Raw genomic sequence first — 19,156 nt, 5'->3', positions numbered from 1 at the left:
CATATTCATCCTAATACAATGATCAAATTTCAATTTTAATATATTACATGTGCTTTAAAACATGATTTAGTGGATTATATAGATTTGTAATTTTAAGAAGCTTTTAGAACATATAATATATATATATAGATATATAATATTATATGCTCGTCTCTTAAATGATAAATGATATATTGAATATCGTATGGGTGAAGCGTAGAATTCAAAAACATATTTATTGTATTTTTGATAATTTTAACACAATTTTAAAAAAAATACTTTAGTTTTTTTCTGAAAATACAAACTTAAAATCTCCATCATGATTACAAAAATAAATAAAGAACAGATCCTTTTAAATAACCATAAAAAACATACTACATACTTTCTGACGCATAAATCTTTATAAATTATATCTACCCAATTTTAAAACATTAAATCATTCTTCAAGATGAAAATTATCATTTCGTTTGTATTTCTTAATTTGAATTATTCTCGTAAGTTGCTTCTTAACCATTTCAGATTATGAACAATGTAACAACGTTGGTGTGAATTTATATTAAATCATAATGTCATATCGTAGTATTTGTTTCTTCTCCCATTTGCTCCATCATCTATACGGAATCCTGTGATTTTTCATAAAGTTAAAGTTTCATCCCAACGCAATGCATTTAATAAAATTAGTTTCCCTTAACACTTATTTTCTCCATCTTTTACAAACAAATTTTCACACTAAAATTACAACCAACCCGCAAACAAACCCTTCCACCAATTATTACATTGGAAACAGCTACTATCGTGATGGAATTGTACATGTTATACAATACTTCGGGACAGTCTTTTGGAAACAATATGAGAAGAAAAAAACAACCATGTAAAAGACTAAATCTATAATACAAACACACTACTTTTTTTTTCCTCTTATTTCCTAGTGTTTGTGTTTTCATTTTCTGTAAATCCTTTTCAGTTTCAGTTTTCACCTATATCTGGTATCAGGAATATTCTCTACCTCAGCATGCAGAGGACTCAAGAAGAACAAGAAAGCATGCATACCCCTGGTCGATATGCCCAAGCTGGGGGCAAGCGAGCATATTTTTCCATTCCTGGTTGTTCATCAAAAGGGCGTTCCATTAGTTTGAGCAACCTATTGACTTCTCCAAAATCACCGATTTCAGCAGCATCAATAGCAGTCTGACAGAGATAGTTCCTCAGTATATATTTAGGATTCACCAGATCCATCGAGGTCTTTCTTTCATCATCCGAAATGCCACTGGTAGACAGCTGCAATACCACAAGTAATGATGTTAGATGACAAAAGCACAAGACATCTTGGCCAACTGATTTGATCGTGCATGAACTATTGCTGCAACTTATGGCATAAGAAGTTCAACTTCTTATCATATCAGCAATTTCCTCGTAGCACTACCCATTCGTGTTTTGTTTTGGTATAACATTACCCATTTGTTCAGTGAGAAGAAAAGGTTCACAGTTACTATGCCCATGATGAGAGTCCCACTTAAACCAAATTTTTAGAAGGTATACACATTTGATGAAAATACTTCAAAAGCCCAATAATATGCAAGTCAAGTCAACTATTAACTGTGTCATTGTTCGTTCTTCTGAAATCTGAATGAAAAAAGTTGCAAATGGGTATGCCTCTAGCAAACAGGTGGCTTAAAGATAAATGGACCATAAATTTCACCAGTATTGATCCAAAATTCTGTCACTTAAAACTTTTAAATGAGCCACGGAGGGTAAGTAATCTAAAAGTCAATTTATGTGATGCAAGTGGAACAAACTAGAACTTTTGAGCACGAGAAAAGAAATCAAAGAACAAATTGTATGGTTCTGCAAATGGATGAGTAACCCAAAAATAGCATAAAGAAGCAAAAAAAAGAGTTCCAGAAGTTCAACATAACTACCTACCAAGCCAGAAAATTGACATAGTTTCAAGAATGGCAGGAGTTATTGAGAAAAGCCATGCATATGCAAACCCAGAGATAGAGAGAAGAAAAGCCACAATCATCGCTCATAATCAGTCTACATAATTTTTTTAACTACAAGTGGGTAACTTAACCCCAAGAAAATACATGAAATAACTGTACCTCGTGTATATATGTTTTCAACCAACTGGTCCATGCTTCCTTACGTTCTTTACCAATATCTAACAATACTGACTTTAGTGGGACTAACAGCTCTTCATCTGGAATGCTTGTGTCTGCTTTAATATTTGAAAGTGTACGGAAGAAGTTTGTGTAATCGACTTTGTCAACAGCCATATTGGTAAGAAGTTTATTAATCAGCTGCTTATTATACTTAGGGAGGCCAAGCTTTTTTGTCATTATAACTTGATAATCATCCATAAATCTTGTTCCATATCTGAAACAAACCAACAATCAGGTGAAACATTCAAAGGCAATTCAATCCTATTTTCTCCTCTGAGGTTAAAAGAAGGATAGCATAAGTGTTACTACTACCTTTCCATGGCATAGTTAGCCTCTTTTTCGTCTATTAAATGAGCAGCTTGTAGTGTTGTTGTGAACTGTGCAATATTCCACAAACCAATGTCAGGCTGGTTTGAAAAACAGTATCTTCGACCTGGAAGATCTGTAGTATTTGGGGTAAATTTAGGATCAAAAGCATCCAAAAACCCAAATGGGCCATAATCTATTGTAAGACCCAAAATACTCATATTATCAGTGTTCAGCACGCCATGAGTGAAACCAACCCCCTGCCATCTAGCAATCAAGGAAGCAGTACGCTCGGCAACCTCCACCACCCACGCTGACCAAAAAAACACCATTAAAAAGAAGGGATACATAGTCAGCATCAAGTTTAATATCAAAATATAATGAAGACAGCACTATAATCCAGAAGAGATGAGCTTAACTTGAAGACTCAAAAAAATCACTAGTTTGGATGTTGGGTTAAACGGTAAAATCAAGTTTCAACTCCTATGGTTATTTTAGTAATATATTAGGTTCTGAAACTCAGGAACTAGTCTATGAAAGGGATTCGCCCCATGTTTGGAAACATCTTTCTTTTTTGGGATTTGTTTAAAGCTCTCGAGAAGCTGACAACAGAAATAAAGGAATTATTTCACCAAAATAAGGTTATTTAAACACGTAGTCTTGTGACTTTTTCCCATAACTTGTCGCTTTGCTGTTTATGTTGCAGCAGCTAGTTTATTTAATCCATAACTTGTCACTTTGCTGTTTATGTTGCAGCAGCTAGTTTATTTAATCCATAACTTGTCACTTTGCTGTTTATGTTGCAGCAGCTAGTTTATTTAACCCGGCTTATGCAATTTAAGCAAAGTACCAAATAACCGCTCAAAAGTGTTTATACATCTTTAAAGTAAAAATGTCACTGCCATTGATCATACAAAAAAAACAATACCTGCATACTTGTTTGAAGTAAGATCTACAACAGAATGATCTTCATCGCCAGTGGAGAAAGATAAGCTTTCACTCTTACTCATGTTTTCAATATGAGGAAAGTGGTGCCTGATAGTATAGTCTGCCAAAACACGAACAAGGCCAAGGTCCTCTTCACCTCTGGAGGCATGTATTTGGTATGACCCAAAACGTAGAAAAGACTGGGCGACCCTGCAAACAATTGCACCAGGTTCTTCCTTTGGATTGCCACTACATGTGCAATAATAACAAGTTATTCATGTAATCAATTTTTAAAATGTACAGGATACACATTCGTAAAGCAAAGTAAAATTCCAGTTATTCATCGCATAAAACTGAAATTCAAGCTAAGCTCAACTACTATGGATGGCATATGACAGTAAAATTTCAAGACCTACCAAAAATGCTAAGATACAGAATATTTTCATTATATGTAAGTTGTATAGAAGAAAAAAGGAATCATTCTGCCCTTAATTCTTTGAACCTTGGCCTTTGAAAAATTAGAACTTGCCAACTTGGTCATCCTCTAATTAAGCAGAGGCTGGGATTTAAAATAATCATAACAAGTTCGAGACATTTTAACAATAGTATACCATAAAGCCATTAGTGAGAGTTCAGCAAGCATACTCGTAGAACATGTCTCGAGTGACAAACTTTCCAGTGGTCACAAGACAGAGTGCACGAGTTGTTGGTATCCCAAGGTGGTGCATTGCTTCACTGCAAAGGAACTCCCTGACGCTACTGCGCAGCACCGCAAGGCCGTCAGCAAAGCGGCTGTAGGGAGTCTTTCCAGCTCCTTTGAGTTGCAGTTCCCACCTTTCAGACTTTGAATTCAGTATCTCCCCTAACGTAATTGCCCTACCATCGCCCAACTGCCCAGCCCACATGCCAAATTGATGCCCTCCATAGCACTGAGCGTAAGGCAACCTGTAAACAAGAGAATCAATCACAGTCACGGCCATTTGTAGCATTATTGACAGACCTAAAAACCCACAGACATAGTCACAGCACTCACGCTCCAACTAAAGGCGATGCTCCAGAGAAGAAAAGGGGGAAATCTGGCCTCTCAAATCTGCAACTCAAAAAACAAAAATGGTTAGTTGGTACACAAGTAAAGCACGTGACTTTGGTGTCCAAAAGAGACCGAAACAAAAAAAAACATAGCGACGAGTGAAAAACCTTAGAAATGGTAATGAATAATCTTCATAAGCGACATAACTATCCGAAATTAGAGGCTAAACCCCAGAACACAAGTGTCTATGATGTTCAGGCAAAGATTTGATCCATGTAATATACAGTGCACGTATGTTTGCAATTGAATGAAAAATTTGAAGATCAACCTAACTAAGAAACATAAACACAGAAGGTATGAATGAGTAAGCAACGAACTGACTCACTCTTTGTGGTCCAAATCGAGTAGGTCGGCAACTGGTCGGGAGAAGGCTACGAGTTGAGGGTCTTCCACCTGAACGGATGGTGATACTTTGGTGTAACAAGCATGCAGCACCTGAAAGGAGAAGCGCACAAATTAGGAATAGGAAATGTGGAAATGGAGAGGGAGGAGAAGGAGGAAGAACCTCGCGGGGAAAGGAATCGGAGCGAGGATCGGCGGGTAATTCTCTGACGAAGGAATGGTCCCATTTGAGATCTTGGAGGTTCAGGCTATGGAGATTGTGATTGCTGAGGCGTTGGGTAACGGAATCGATGGAAGAGTGGTCCATGGAGCGGCATGCAAGCGGGGGGTAGAAATGGAAAAACCTCTTGGTGGCGGTGGCGGTGGCGGTGGGGCGGTGGCGGAGAGAGAGTGGGAAGAGAGATTTGGGAGAGAAGAGGTGGGTGTGGTTGAGTAACAGTGCTCTTCCCATATGATATGAGTGTTTGATGATATGATGTGATTTGGGGTCAATGCCCAGCCCAAAATCCTAACTCTTTTTTCAATTCAAATTAACACTTCTTCTGTTTTTTTTTTTCTTCTCCATCACACACCACAAACCTCTTTTTTTTACATATTATTACATATAAATAAAATAATTATTCTATTTGTCAGCAAGAGTCCACGTACTAATAAAATAAAAGAGGGAAAATAAATAAATAAAAGTTAAATAAAAACATAGAATGAGTGAATAATTTTGTGACAATTATTTATAAGTTCAACCACACACGTTGACACGGATATGTTCATTATTTATAAGTTGAACCGCATAAATTATACGGTCACTGATATGATACGGATAGAAAGATACGTATAATTTTTAAAATATAAAACACAAAAATATGGATATACGAATCTATATATTATATAATTATGAATTATATAAATTGATCATAAAAATTAATATAAGTTGAATCACATAAATTGATACTAATACGATACGGACACAGAGATATGTATAATTTCTAAAATATAAAACACGGACATACGAATCTATATATTATATAATTATGAATTATATAAATTAATCGTAAAAACTAATTTGCACAAGTATATTTTAGTTTTTTTTAACAGATAGATTTTCTCATGACTAATTCAAGAAGATGTGTTAAGTATTTTTATATCACAATAAAAGTTTATACAATAAATTTAAATTTTTAAAAAATTAATATATTTTTTTAAAATAATGTGTTAGAATTGTCATAAATTCAACAAATATATTTTGAATTTGACACTTCACCGATACATATCATACGAGTGTTATACGAGTATCGATATCCGATACATGTATTCGACACAAACACACACCATTTAAGAAACGTGTCAAAACCTCGTAGGAAGGATTTTAGGTTTTCATATTGTGAAATAATTACTCTTCAAATTTAAATATACCGATTGTATTATTTTAATGTCATAGATATGTAATTTTAGTTATTTGTATTTTAATTTGTAATCTCTGATATAATTTTAAATATTTTAATTATATTGTTGATGAATGTCACATCACACGTCAATTGTTTCTAGAGAAGCATTGAAATCACTCCATGACGATAAATCCAATTGATTCAACCATAACTATCAATAATTCAAATTAAGCTCATTTACTTAACGAATTAAATTTTAACTCAACTTCAATTATTTATTTAGTAAGCAGGTTAATTATCCAATTGAATCCCAAAACTGTGTTAAAGTTAATTCAATTCATCCATCCTAATTAATATTCACTAAAAATATTTAAAAACAAAATCGTTAGGTTACTTCATTTGCGTATAATTATCAATAAAAGAGTAAATTATTACGACTCTTTCTTAAAAAAAATTATATTTATGTTTTTTAATTGTTTAAAAAAATGCCATAATTTTGTGAAAAAACAATCATAATTTTAGGAATCTAGGCACATAAGAGTTTGGAATAATAAAAATATTACTCTATTATCATAAATATAAGAATTTAATTTACTTTTTTCGTAAAAAAAAAAAAGAACCATGTTTATTTAATTATCGTAATAATTATCGTTGTTATTCGCTAATGACTTTTATTATCATCTTCAAATATCAGTAACCATCATCATGATCATAATTTACAGCTATTGTTGTCACTATAACAATGTTCATGATCTTATATTATAATAATTATTTTGAATGTTACATTGATACAATTAGCATTAGTATTAACTAATTATCATTACAATTAACATTAGTGTTAATTAGGAGAAGAACATTGGTGAAGCCAGAAATACTTCTATTGTTCCCGAATAAAAATTTACCCAAATATTAAAAAAAAAATCATAAACATCAAAGGTGAAAAGGAAGAGATTGATCGCGTAGATTGGTCTCTGTGTTTCGAATTCAAAATTATCTTCTGCTTCTGGGTTCGAATTAAACTGCGTTTTTTTCAAAATTGTTTGTTTTTCAATCGTTAACAACAGTGAGGAACTCGCGTGCTTGAACAAGTTGATTGGTTGGTTTTATGGTTTTGACGCTTGAGGTTCGGTATGGAATTTGATCTCTCCGATAGCAGTGGTGGGTGATTTCAAAATTTTGTTTTTTTTAGGGTTTTTTTAGGTGGAGTGTGCTGATTGTGTCTTTTCTAGGTGGTCACCAAACCCTATCCTACCTTTATCTACTGGGTTTTTGTTTACGTTGTATTGTAGCATTGTGTTTTTTAAGGTGCAACTTTATATGCAATTTTTTATTTTCATCTGACTCAATATTCAGAATAACTGCAGCTTGCTATATCGGAGAAGGTGTAGGATAGATAGTGGCTAGAATGAGTTTGGAGCTTAGTTTGGGAATTAGAATTTTGATATCTGTTAATAACTTTGACTAGAGATTAAGATATTTTATTCTTTATACGTGTAAACTTTATCTTATATACTGGTTTTACGAGGTTGAGTTAGGATTAAAGTTCATCTTTGAGTTTGAATTGTTAAGTTGAAATGTAGGAATTATCCACCTTCATGCTAATCTTAGTTTTCATCTTATGCACTGATTGTGATCTCCACACTTCACTTTTTTACATGTTGTGTCATTTATGTATATCTTAAATCCTTCAATCGAACACATATGTAGTAATTTTCGTATTATCCAAATGTTGTAGAAAGTTATTTCAACTGAGAAGGAGACGGGACAATAATATTTTTTAAAAACACGTACAAGTACAATGTTGTGCTGTTGAATTCAGACATGGTGATAATGATATGATCTATAAATTTTTTCAGATATGAGAATGATACGAGTGAACATTTCAATTGTGTAATGAATAATGACATGAAGGAACATTTTGCTTATTAATTTTCATAATATGAAACAGGAACAGATGATGATCTTCCTCCTTCCCATCAACGGAAAAATAGATTTCATTATCCAGATCATGTTGCTGTAACTGGAAATGGAAGATCAGCAATCATGGGCTCTGGTTCATTTCCTAGGATACACAATGACATGGAAGCACAAATCCATAACATTGAGCAAGAAGCATACACCTCTGTCCTGCGGGCTTTTAAAGCGCAATCCGACGCAGTCACTTGGGTACTTTTGTCTCAATTCATTGGTCTGTCTTTCTACAATGGTGTTTTTTGGATAGTACTGACAATGATTTTGTTGTTCCTGTGTACTTCAGGAAAAAGAAAGTTTAATTACAGAGCTTAGAAAGGAGCTAAGAGTATCAGATGAAGAACACAGAGAACTTCTATCAAGAGTCAATGCTGATGAGATCATTCACAGGATAAGGTCATATTATATTTTGTCATATTCTACTGAGAAGTTTCTGTATACCATCGAGCAAACTGTGGTTTGCTCTGCATTTCAATGTGGGGTGTAACCAGTTGTGCTGTTAGGGAGTGGAGAAAGGGAAATGGGCTCCAATCTGGAACTGTATATACTGCTGAACAAGTTCACAATCACAATACCAGCCCAACCGTTTCGGCATCTCGTAAGAAACAAAAGATGTCTAAATCTGTGGCTTCATTATCCTTGGGTGCACCATCTCCCACAGTTCGTCGACCTATGCAACCATCACCATCCACAATAAAGCATGGACCTCCATCAGGAACACAGACCAAAAAGCAAAAAACAGTAAGCCTTTTGGTTTTGGGATATCAAGAAAACAAAATACCGAGTTACACTTCCTCTATGGTCATTGTTTCCCTTGCTCAAATAAAATTAAAAAACATTGATTCGTGCATCTCACTGAAGTCCATACAGTTCCCTTCATCAGGACTTACAAGCCGAAGCCAGGTCACTAATCAGGGGGGGTCTTCTGGTGCTTTTGCAGCAAAAGGACCTGCTGAAGGAGCTTCTTATGATCCTTGTATTGGAAGGAAGGTTTGGACAAGGTGGCCGGAAGACAACCACTTCTATGAAGCTGTTATAACTGATTATAATTCTGCTGAGGTGCGTTTGTAGTATACTATAAAAACTGAGGAAGACAGACATCTTCTGATATTTCTATTTAAATATTTTGTAGGGACGGCATGCTTTGGTCTATGATATGAATTCAGCAAATGAAACATGGGAGTGGGTGGATCTAAAAGAGGTAAAATTCTTGCAATATTAATATGAATTCATGTTCATTATAATAGCATACCATTCATTTAGACCTAGTTTTTTTTTCTTATAAAAGCTTTCATGTTAGGCATTACTATGCAACTTGACATCTCAGCTAGACTGACACCAAAAGTAGACCTATCTTTTGCTTGTCTTTTTCTTTTCTTTGTAAGCAATATTTATCTCCTGAGAAGTGAACTTATAGTTTTCACATATCTTACATTTCCCATGCTAACCATGTGTCTCATAATCTCATTCCTTTGGGGTAGGATGTATCTCGTGAATTTGATGAAATAAACATTTCCATACCCAAAACTAAAATCTAGTGTGTTTTCCGGTTGAAGGGAATGACATTAGTCACTGTCCTTGGTTATCGTGGACCAGCATTTGATTGGTGATTTCCTTTCTAAGTGTTTTTCATTGATGCAAACAAATGGAACTTCCAGTTTGTGTGAGATGATTGTTTTAAAAAACAAAAATCAGGCCACACCTCGCTCCAAAGATACATTGTTACATGCTCAAATTTTGGTTCACTTGTTTATTGGGATCCTAAACTTGATGTTGTAACTGATAACATTGTGATGCATCTTTTGCCTTAGGTTCCTGAGACATGCTAATTTGACAATATTGATACTTCTTTGATTACAGTTTTATTGAGATTTTTTGTAATATAACGAACCCTTCTATTTTCATGAGGGTCACCACCCGGTCGCGGGGATTGGAATAGATGCATGAAGACTTAGGTTGGTCCCGTTGCCACCAGTGTACACCAAAGAAAATGGAATTCTTCTATTTTCATTTGCAAAAGAAAATGCTTTTAGTCTGTCACAATTTGTCACAAAGAAATATAAATAAGCTTGCTCTCTTGATTTATTGATTACATCGATTACTTATTACTTATTACTTTTTTTGTTAATTTTGTGTGCAAAAAATGTATTAGATTTTCTATTGTAGTAAAGAATTTTCCTGTCTCTGCTTATCTATTCATTAATTTTTATCAGTTAGTATTAGGAGTTTGTGTCTGTGATGCTAACTATCAACTCAATCAGTGATGAAATCATAGTTACTGTCTTGTAATTATTCAATATGGCAGATATCTCCAGAAGACATTCGTTGGGAGGGTGAGGATCCTGAAATATCTCGTAAAGGTGGCCAACCTGGTCCGCGTAGAGGATTGAAGAAGTCGGTGTCTCGTGGTGGAGTTACTGGTGGTGGTGGAGTTACTGGTGCTGGAAGAGGTAGGGGAATGACAAAGGTTCAGCCGAAGAAAGATTCGATTTCATCACAAAATGGGAGCAAGAAGAAGCCTACAGATGATATTCAGATACTCCATACAGATAAGGTTATCAAGGAGGTATAAGCATATGCAATAGAAATTTCCAATTTTGTTAGTTAGATTTGGCTACTCTGTATGATGCAAATATTTGGGTCCTTAATATTAACTATCGGAATGGAACCAAAACAGGTTGAAAAGGTTTTTACTGCCAATCCTCCTGATCCCATTGAAATGGAGAAAGCAAAGAAAATGCTAAAAGTGAGTATCAACCATTTTCTTAGTTCCAGCTTTATTTTTTATCTATCTTTAATTTCTACAATGATCATAGCTCTCCTTTTGAAATGTAGGAACATGAACAGGCTCTTGTTAATGCAATTGCCAGGCTCGGAGATGTGTCTGAGGGAGAAAGTGGTAATAACTAAGTAACTAGAAATTTGTCCCTGTATAATTAAAGCTTTCACCACATTCTGTTGTATCCTAATTTTTGAATATTGCTAGTAGACCAGCAAAACGGGTTGGGGAGTGGGGTTTTCTTTATGAACTTTTTTGCCACTTCAGTGGTTAAGTATATGATGATGAAATAGAACTTACAAGGCCTTGAATAAGGGCTCTTTCTTTGTTTTCTGGCTAGCAAATAACTTTCTTGATGAAACACGGCATGTATTATTGACTAACTTATTCCATTTTAGATTAGTGATTACAATAGTCTTTCATACTTTATGTTCCTTCAACTCTCTTGCCTTAAGCCAGATGGAGAACCTCCCTTTTCACGAGGGCAGTCTTTGAATCAGAAAAAACACTGGAAGAAACAACAGCATAATCCAGGTGGTGTTAGAGTACTCGATGGTTCAGATGGCTACACCCCATAAACTACCAAGACAGACCAGTGTTCCATCTTAGCATCTATAGGAAGTTGGCAACATGGCTATCATAGCGTACCATGTCTATTATCGTGGATTTCTTTTCTTACCTATTATGTTAAGCACTCTGCACCAGATTTTTTTTTAGTGATATGTAGCTGTAACATGTAAATTACAAATTATGAATGCATGGTTTTTATGCTTACACATTATCTGATTCCTTTGATTTAGAAGGCGGAATAGGGGACACACATGAAGAGTTTAATATGCAGATTTTTAACAAGTCAGATTATGTACATAAATTAGTCCCAATACAGATGCAATTCACAGTCAGCAATCACTTATATGTCTTTACAGTGATGCGATAAACTTAATGATGAGATCCACCATCTCAGCGTCATAACCAGGCCCTTCCATTTGGAAGTGGCCTACACCATCGATCAGATGTGTTTCAACACGTCCTGCTGCAGAATTAAGCTTATTTCTCAGCTGCTTTACGCTTGTGAATCCGTCTTGCGTTCCCATAATGAAGAGTTTTGGCTTCGCTGACTGTAGGATGGCTTTGTGGTGTCGTCCAAAAAGGATTGAGGCAGTCATTCCAAATGGGTAACCTATGCTTACATAGCCAATGACTTTTTCAATCTGATCAACAGCAGACCCTGCTATAGGTGCACCTGCAACAAAAGAAACAACTTAAATATATGGCAATTCGTTCAGACTTCATTGATGCAACCATGCCAGATGGTGCCAATTACTTCATCCCCTAATGCATTCAGTTTGTGAATGAATAGGGGAAACTCTCACAGACAAGAAGCATGTCGATTACCACCACAAGTCTAACTTAGCAACTCATGTAACCTCAAGCACGCATCCTATTCAGTTAAGTATCATTTCAACACAAAAATGGAAAGCAGCTTCTGCAAATGAGTCTGTATCTGAACCAGGAGTAAAAAACATACTGCTCTACAACAGGGTTAGAACCTCAGTAGATAAAGCTACCACTGAACTTTTGAGATCATGTGAACCCTAATCACAAACAGCAAACACTTTCAATAACCAAAATCCAATCCATACAGCTACGAGCTAACCCAACTCCTAGTACAAGAAAATACCACACCGGCAAGCCTTACTCGTAAAAGAGGTACGAATCACGCAATTGATACATTAAGATATAGAAGAAAAAATTATGCTGCTAATATCAGACTAGAGATTAGGACATTTTCAATATGATATCTGAACCATTTTGAATGTATCATAGTAATTATTTGTTGAACTTATAGTCTGGGGTGTTGGAGATTTCATCTATTGACTAGATATTATAACATTTCAAAAAGTACATTTCACTAAGTGAGAGCTTGAGATACAAAGGAAAGTACTTCCAGTTAATTGCTTAAAGCAACAAACACCCTTATGAGTCTTTTCCCTTGAAGCAGAGAAAAGTTGAAAGATTATTAAAAAAGAAGAGAATCTGTGGTAGAAGAAACAACTTTCTCCCACACTAAAATTAGTGGTAGGTGCAAGATGTGTTCCTCCAGAGAGTGGATCGTGTGAAATAGATTGGCATGAGAAAATTGAAACGAATTTGAGAGATCTGATCTGAGAGATGGGAAACAGTACCTGCGGAAGAACCAACCAACAAAATCCTAGGAAGAGAGAAAGTGTTGGAGAGCCAGTTGGAGACAGCAACGACATCCTTAACTTCAGCGAAGCCAGTGAGAGAAGGTCTGCCAGTGGATTTGCCAACACCCCTCATGTCAAAGGTGGCAGAGGTGTAACCATGGAGAGCCAACCCAGAAGCGATTCCTCTCAGGAGACCCTGGCAACCACCCAAAACGGAATATGGGTGCACCAAAACGATCCCCAAATCGCCATTTTCTTCTGTTCGTGGCTTGAACACCCTCGTACGCAGCTTCACTCCGTCGCTGCTTTCCACCGTGAACGACTCCTGCAAGTAGTTGTCTGACATCACAGCCACCACAATGAACACCAAAACCGTTTCCTATCAAACACAAATATGCATCAATGTTATTAATTACTATGCTCTCATCACTGCTTCCAAACCACTTTCACCAACAAAAATAAAGAGAAAAGATGTCTTTTTTATATAATTTTTTATGTGATAAATTTAGATGTAAGCATATATAATAAAGAGTATATTTGTAATTAAATAATATCAAAAGAATAATAATATTTGGGGTTATAATTTGGTTGTGGTGGGTTGTGAATGTTTTCAAAAATAAAATTTTAAATTTGGAAAATGTGTTACAGATTCATTTTTAATTTATTCAAAAGTTAATTTTTTAGTCTTTTTTAAAAGTATATGGAGAGGAAATATCTTTGAAATTTAATTTATATATAAGTTAATATTATTTATTGAATAATTAATTTAAAAATATATATATATTTCTCATTTTTTTTTCTTAAAAATAATTATGAGGAAGTGGTAGGAAGGAAAAACAAATTGGTAGTTGGATTGGTGGTTGGGAGTTGGATGATAGCTTGGGTCACAGTGGGCTGGAGAAACCAATTTTTGCACATTCAAAATTTATGGGCCTTTCTGCCTGCACCTTCATAACTTTTTCTCGCACCCAATGCTCAAGCAAAAGACCATTTTGTCCCTGAAAATGTATATTTTTCTATTTAAGTTTTTTAAATTTAAAACGAGTACACCGGTCTACGAATATATTACAATTATAAAAAAAAATTCTCAAATTTTAGAAAACATGGGTCGGATTGTATAATTTGAAAGATATACAAATTTTAGATTAATTCTTTTTTCCTTTTAAAAAGTATATTTTATATTACAAAATTTGAAAGATGTTCTTAAATTTATAAATACTTTTGAATTTTGTAATCGGAAATATAATCTAAAATATATTTTTCTAAATAAACTCATGAATTTTAAAATTTGAAAGTTATTTTCATTCCAGTTTTATAATCCATAATTCTGTTTGAGTCATTGACTTTGAAATGAAAAACATTAATAAAATAAAGTATACTTTGATATATTAAAAAGTATAGAGTATCACATGAAAGCTATGAAAAAGTATAGAGTATCACATGAAAGAAAGAGCCAAATTTATGCTAGCAAGCACAAAAGAATATTTATGAGTTCTTTTTTGTTTCAACCTTATTTGTAATTTAAAATATTTGCTAATATCAAAAAGAATATTTATTATATGTTCAATCCATATAAAAACTACCACCAAATTATACTATTTTAAATAAATAAAGCAACTTGACATGGACCGTCAACTGAATAGTCAGAATTTTTTTTTGAATATTGTATCACTATTTTATATATAAAAATTATGAAAGAATATTGTCTAAATAATTCTTAAAATAAACATAATATTTAAACTTTTATTTATTTATCGATGATGTACAAAAAATATTTTACTTTGATTAGAGCCAATAATTCAGGATAGTCTGTCAAATGTTGGAATGATTTGTATTAATTATTTCTTTTTTAGTCCAACCTAGTTTGTGACAGATACTAGATCCACGTGCAAATCACTTTTAACGTTATAAAATTAAAAATTATCAAAATTAATTAATTTTGAAGTAACAAATTAGTTTAATCGTCATAGATCAATAAATAGTTTGTTGTTTGCATTGATAAAAAATAAGAGAAGAAAGAAATAGAAATTCATATTTTTAATATTCAAATTAGTAAATAAATAAACAATTATAAATATCAAAATATCGAGACCTCCACCTTATACTGACTTATATAGTTTTATCTTTTAATAAATTATATCATGTATTTTTTATTTTATTTTTGTATCTCTTTAACCTAAGATTAAATTATACTTAAAATTTGTATTATGCATTTGTGATTATATTGAATATATAATAAAAAAAATAACCGAATTGTTAGATTTTAATTTTAAATAGTTGTTAATTAATTTATTGATAATGATTTATTTTTAAAATAATTAAGTTATATAATAGGGATTGATACATTAGCTTGACCCACTTTATAATAACTAATTCAACCCATTTCATCTCATCTTAAACATTTCAAATAACTTTATCCACCTAAATTTTAAAATAGTTATCTTTAAAACAAAAGGATAAAACATTTTAATTTTTTATACATTAAAAACAACATAAAACATAAAAAATAAAACTCTACAATTAAAAATGAAATACTTCACATGCATAATGAATTGAAGTATTAAAAAAGTCGCACTACTTCCTCCTCTATCATGCTAAATTTCAAGATTTTTGGAGTTTAACATTACTTTGTCCAAGTTTTTACATAATACATAATAAATTAAAGAAATAGAGTTTTATTTTTTTTTTAATTTTAGCATCACTTGGCAAACAAAATTTAAAATTTTAATTTAACATTACATTTATAATTATGTGAGTTTTTTTTTTTACGTGAATTAAGGGGAATCCAACTTTTGCTCTAGAGTGCATTTCTTATATTTTAAAAATTCTGTTTCAATTATGTGAGTTTTGTTTAGGTTAATTGAGGAGCAATCAAAGTTCGTATGTATTTCATATATTAGAAATTATATTCTGAAAATTTCAAAATATAGTTTTTACAATATATTTAGCTTAAAAATATATTTTAGATATAACAGATATTTTGTTTATTTTAGGGTTCCAATATGTAGCACATACATTGACATTAACACTAATACGACAAGAATACGAATACGAAAATACTATAATTTCTAAATATATATTATATAATTATGAATTATATAAATTGATAATAAAAATTTATGTACACAAGTATGTTTTATATTATTTTTTGGAGCATAAAAATGTTTTTCATGATTGGTTCAAAATTATTTATTTCTTATTTTATAATTATAATAAAAAATTATACAATAAATTTAAGTTTTTAGAAAATTAATGTATTTTTTCTTTTTAAAATTGTGTTAGAACCGTACCAAAATTGTTAGAAATCCAACAAATACACTTCACTGATACATGTCATACAAGTGTTGGTGTCCGATACGAGTATCCAACACCGACACATCATTTAAAAAGAGTGTCTGAGTTTCATAGATTACAATCTACACACAAAAAATTTATAAAATAACATGAGTATACTAGTTGACAATGTTAAGTGAATTATATTACAATATTTTAAATTTTGTTAGAGATGTTTAAAGATAAGTTTTTGAATAAGAAAATGATATAAATGGATGGGTGTGATATGAAAGGAGGAAAAAAAATATTTGAGTGATAGAATTGATATAAATATTAAAAAATAATATGGTCCTTAACCGCGATTCCCGTACTCGCCGCCAATTAACAAGCTCATCGATTGTTTGATTCATCGTTTTTATACGACCCTCATCACTACTTACGCACTTCTTTCTAAATAAAAAAACAACATCAAATGAACAGTAACACAAACAGGGATTAATTTATACTTGTTTGTACGATAAAACCAATTCCACAACTTTTCATCCACGTCCTCTCATCAATCAGGACAACCTGCATTTCGACAAATGCTATAATCACTTGAATTATTAGTAATTATAAAACTTTATAATCTTTATTTATAGTTTAAAAATTGTTCTCAGTCGGGTGAAAATCGGAAGTTTGAGGTAGTTACAACTTACAATAATAATAATAATTTGTATTCATAGTTTAGAATTTTGTTGATAAACTTTAACTAAGAAACAACATATGAAAATGATATTACCTGGGAGGAACTTGATGGGTACGTGGATACTAAATCCCTGGAAGAGATATTCTCACCAAACAATGACAAAGCAAAAATTGTTTTTTTTTTTTGCCATGGAATGGTGTGTATGTTAGTGGCATGAAGCAATATATAGAAAGCATGTGAAGAGTAACAATGGAACACAGATGAAAAGCAAAGAACATAAAAGTGGGATGGAATACGAGGTTGTGAGTTTGGTGGTGTTAGCCATGTGGGTGTTAGTGATGATGGTGAGGAAGAAGGTGATGGAAGGAAGAGAGCATGGTAAGCTTCCACCAGGACCAAGATGTTGGCCAGTGGTTGGGAACATGTTTCAACTGGGCTGGTCACCACACGAGTCCTTTGCAAAACTGGCTCAGAAACATGGTCCAATCATGACCCTTTGGCTAGGGTCGATGTGCACAGTGGTTATCTCATCGAGCGAAGTGGCTGGTGAGATGTTCAAGAACCATGATGTGGTTCTTGCAGGGAGGAAGATTTATGAGGCCATGAGAGGGGAGAATGGCAGTGAGGGATCCATCGTAACTTCTCAGTACAACTCACACTGGCGCATGCTCCGGCGACTCTGCACCACTGAGTTCTTTGTCACAAGTCGCTTAGACGCCATGCGAGGTGTGCGTGCAAAGTGTATACACCGCATGTTGCAGCTGATAGAAGAAGCTGGTGAATCTGGTACACGTGCTGTTGATGTTGGGAGGTTCTTGTTCTTGATGGATTTTAACCTTATTGGGAACCTCATATTCTCAAAGGATTTGTTGGAGTCTGAAACGGAGAGAGGGGATAGATTTTATTACCATGCACTCAAGGTTATGGAGTATGCTGGGAAGCCCAACATGGCAGATTTTTTGCCAATTCTAAAGTGGTTTGACCCTCAGGGTATAAGGAGGAAGACACAGTTCCATGTCAACCAGGCCTTTGACATTGCAGGGACCTTCATCAACGAAAGGATGGAAAATGGTCACTCTGGATCAAAGGAAATCAAAGATTACCTGGATGTGTTGTTGTCCTTTCGTGGGGATTCTTCCTCTCAGCACTATACCTTTTCTCCAAGAACTATTAATGTCACTATTTTTGTAAGTCCCTCAACTAGGTTTTGCTTCATATAACTACTCTTTGGTTCCATCTTTAAGTAGTTAGTCATATATTGAAGCAGTATTACTGAGAAAGTACTCGGTTGCAGGAAATGTTCACTGCAGGGACAGACACGACAACAAGCACAATCGAATGGGCGATGGCAGAGCTTCTGAACAACCCAAGAACACTGAAGAAAGTGCAGATGGAGTTAAGGAACAAAATAGGGTCCGATAGGAAGATGGAAGAAAAGGACATAGAGAATCTTCCCTACCTCCAAGCAGTGATCAAGGAGACACTGAGACTTCACCCACCTCTTCCTCTTATGGTTCCTCATATGGCTATGGACTCTTTTAACTTCCTTGGCTACAATATTCCCAAAGAGTCACAGATTTTAGTGAATGTTTGGTCAATAGGGAGGGACTGCAAAGTGTGGGATGCTCCCTTGTTGTTCTGGCCTGAAAGATTTCTGGAGCCAAAAACTGTGGTGGATTACAAAGGACGTCATTTTGAGTTTATACCCTTTGGTTCGGGTCGAAGAATGTGCCCAGCCATGCCACTGGCCTCTCGTGTGCTTACCTTGGCATTAGGCTCCCTCTTGCACTCCTTTGATTGGGTTTTGCCAGATGGCCTCAAACCAGAGGAGATGGACATGACTGAGGGGATGGGAATAACGCTAAGGAAAGCCATTCCTTTGAAAGCGATACCTGTGCCTTATAGAGGAGCTACTCTTTCAAATGAATAATAATGTTATGACATCCGTTGTGAATAATGGTAAAATCCGTTTTGAATAAATATAAAGACTGGAGATTAAATTCTGCCTTCACCTCACTCTACCAACGTGAATGAACGTTTCCTGATTAATATGTTTTAGTAGTTTTCC

The 19,156-nt window shown here is 34.0% G+C and overlaps 4 protein-coding genes across 7 annotated transcripts; 2 read left to right on the top strand and 2 right to left on the bottom strand.

Annotated features, from left to right (window-relative positions):
• Positions 1-646: 646 nt before the first annotated feature.
• LOC137827652 (uncharacterized) lies at positions 647-5,552 on the bottom strand. Its single transcript, XM_068633870.1, has 8 exons — positions 4,970-5,552; positions 4,790-4,899; positions 4,408-4,464; positions 4,020-4,319; positions 3,376-3,623; positions 2,454-2,760; positions 2,082-2,355; positions 647-1,257 (listed from the first exon to the last, which is right to left on the bottom strand). The coding sequence occupies exons 1-8, from the start codon at positions 5,255-5,257 to the stop codon at positions 1,003-1,005; spliced, it is 1,839 nt and encodes a 612-aa protein (XP_068489971.1). The 5' UTR covers positions 5,258-5,552; the 3' UTR covers positions 647-1,002.
• Positions 5,553-6,848: 1,296 nt separating this feature from the next.
• LOC137827803 (protein EMSY-LIKE 3) lies at positions 6,849-11,712 on the top strand. 4 transcript variants are annotated; one of them, XM_068634130.1, is made up of 10 exons: positions 6,849-7,346; positions 8,137-8,354; positions 8,446-8,555; positions 8,663-8,900; positions 9,030-9,218; positions 9,292-9,360; positions 10,465-10,725; positions 10,837-10,905; positions 10,995-11,058; positions 11,398-11,712. In XM_068634130.1, exons 1-10 carry the CDS (start codon positions 7,319-7,321, stop codon positions 11,514-11,516), a joined length of 1,365 nt encoding a protein of 454 aa, XP_068490231.1. In that variant the 5' UTR covers positions 6,849-7,318; the 3' UTR covers positions 11,517-11,712. The 4 variants fall into 4 exon arrangements, with proteins under 4 accessions (XP_068490231.1, XP_068490233.1, XP_068490230.1 ...); XM_068634132.1 differs by having other exon boundaries at positions 7,044-7,346; positions 11,394-11,712; XM_068634131.1 differs by having other exon boundaries at positions 7,169-7,346; positions 8,143-8,354.
• A 50-nt stretch (positions 11,713-11,762) lies between these two features.
• Positions 11,763-13,625, bottom strand: LOC137827805 (uncharacterized). The gene is made up of 2 exons (XM_068634133.1): positions 13,125-13,625; positions 11,763-12,181 (listed from the first exon to the last, which is right to left on the bottom strand). The coding sequence occupies exons 1-2, from the start codon at positions 13,471-13,473 to the stop codon at positions 11,859-11,861; spliced, it is 672 nt and encodes a 223-aa protein (XP_068490234.1). The 5' UTR covers positions 13,474-13,625; the 3' UTR covers positions 11,763-11,858.
• A 3,038-nt stretch (positions 13,626-16,663) lies between these two features.
• Positions 16,664-19,099, top strand: LOC137828336 (cytochrome P450 76A1-like). Its single transcript, XM_068634856.1, has 2 exons — positions 16,664-18,275; positions 18,383-19,099. Exons 1-2 carry the CDS (start codon positions 17,349-17,351, stop codon positions 19,016-19,018), a joined length of 1,563 nt encoding a protein of 520 aa, XP_068490957.1. The 5' UTR covers positions 16,664-17,348; the 3' UTR covers positions 19,019-19,099.
• Positions 19,100-19,156: the final 57 nt, after the last annotated feature.

Source organism: Phaseolus vulgaris, chromosome 7, assembly GCF_000499845.2.
Source record: "Phaseolus vulgaris cultivar G19833 chromosome 7, P. vulgaris v2.0, whole genome shotgun sequence".
Lineage (NCBI taxonomy): Eukaryota > Viridiplantae > Streptophyta > Magnoliopsida > Fabales > Fabaceae > Phaseolus > Phaseolus vulgaris.
This window is presented reverse-complemented; position numbering and strand designations above follow the sequence as displayed.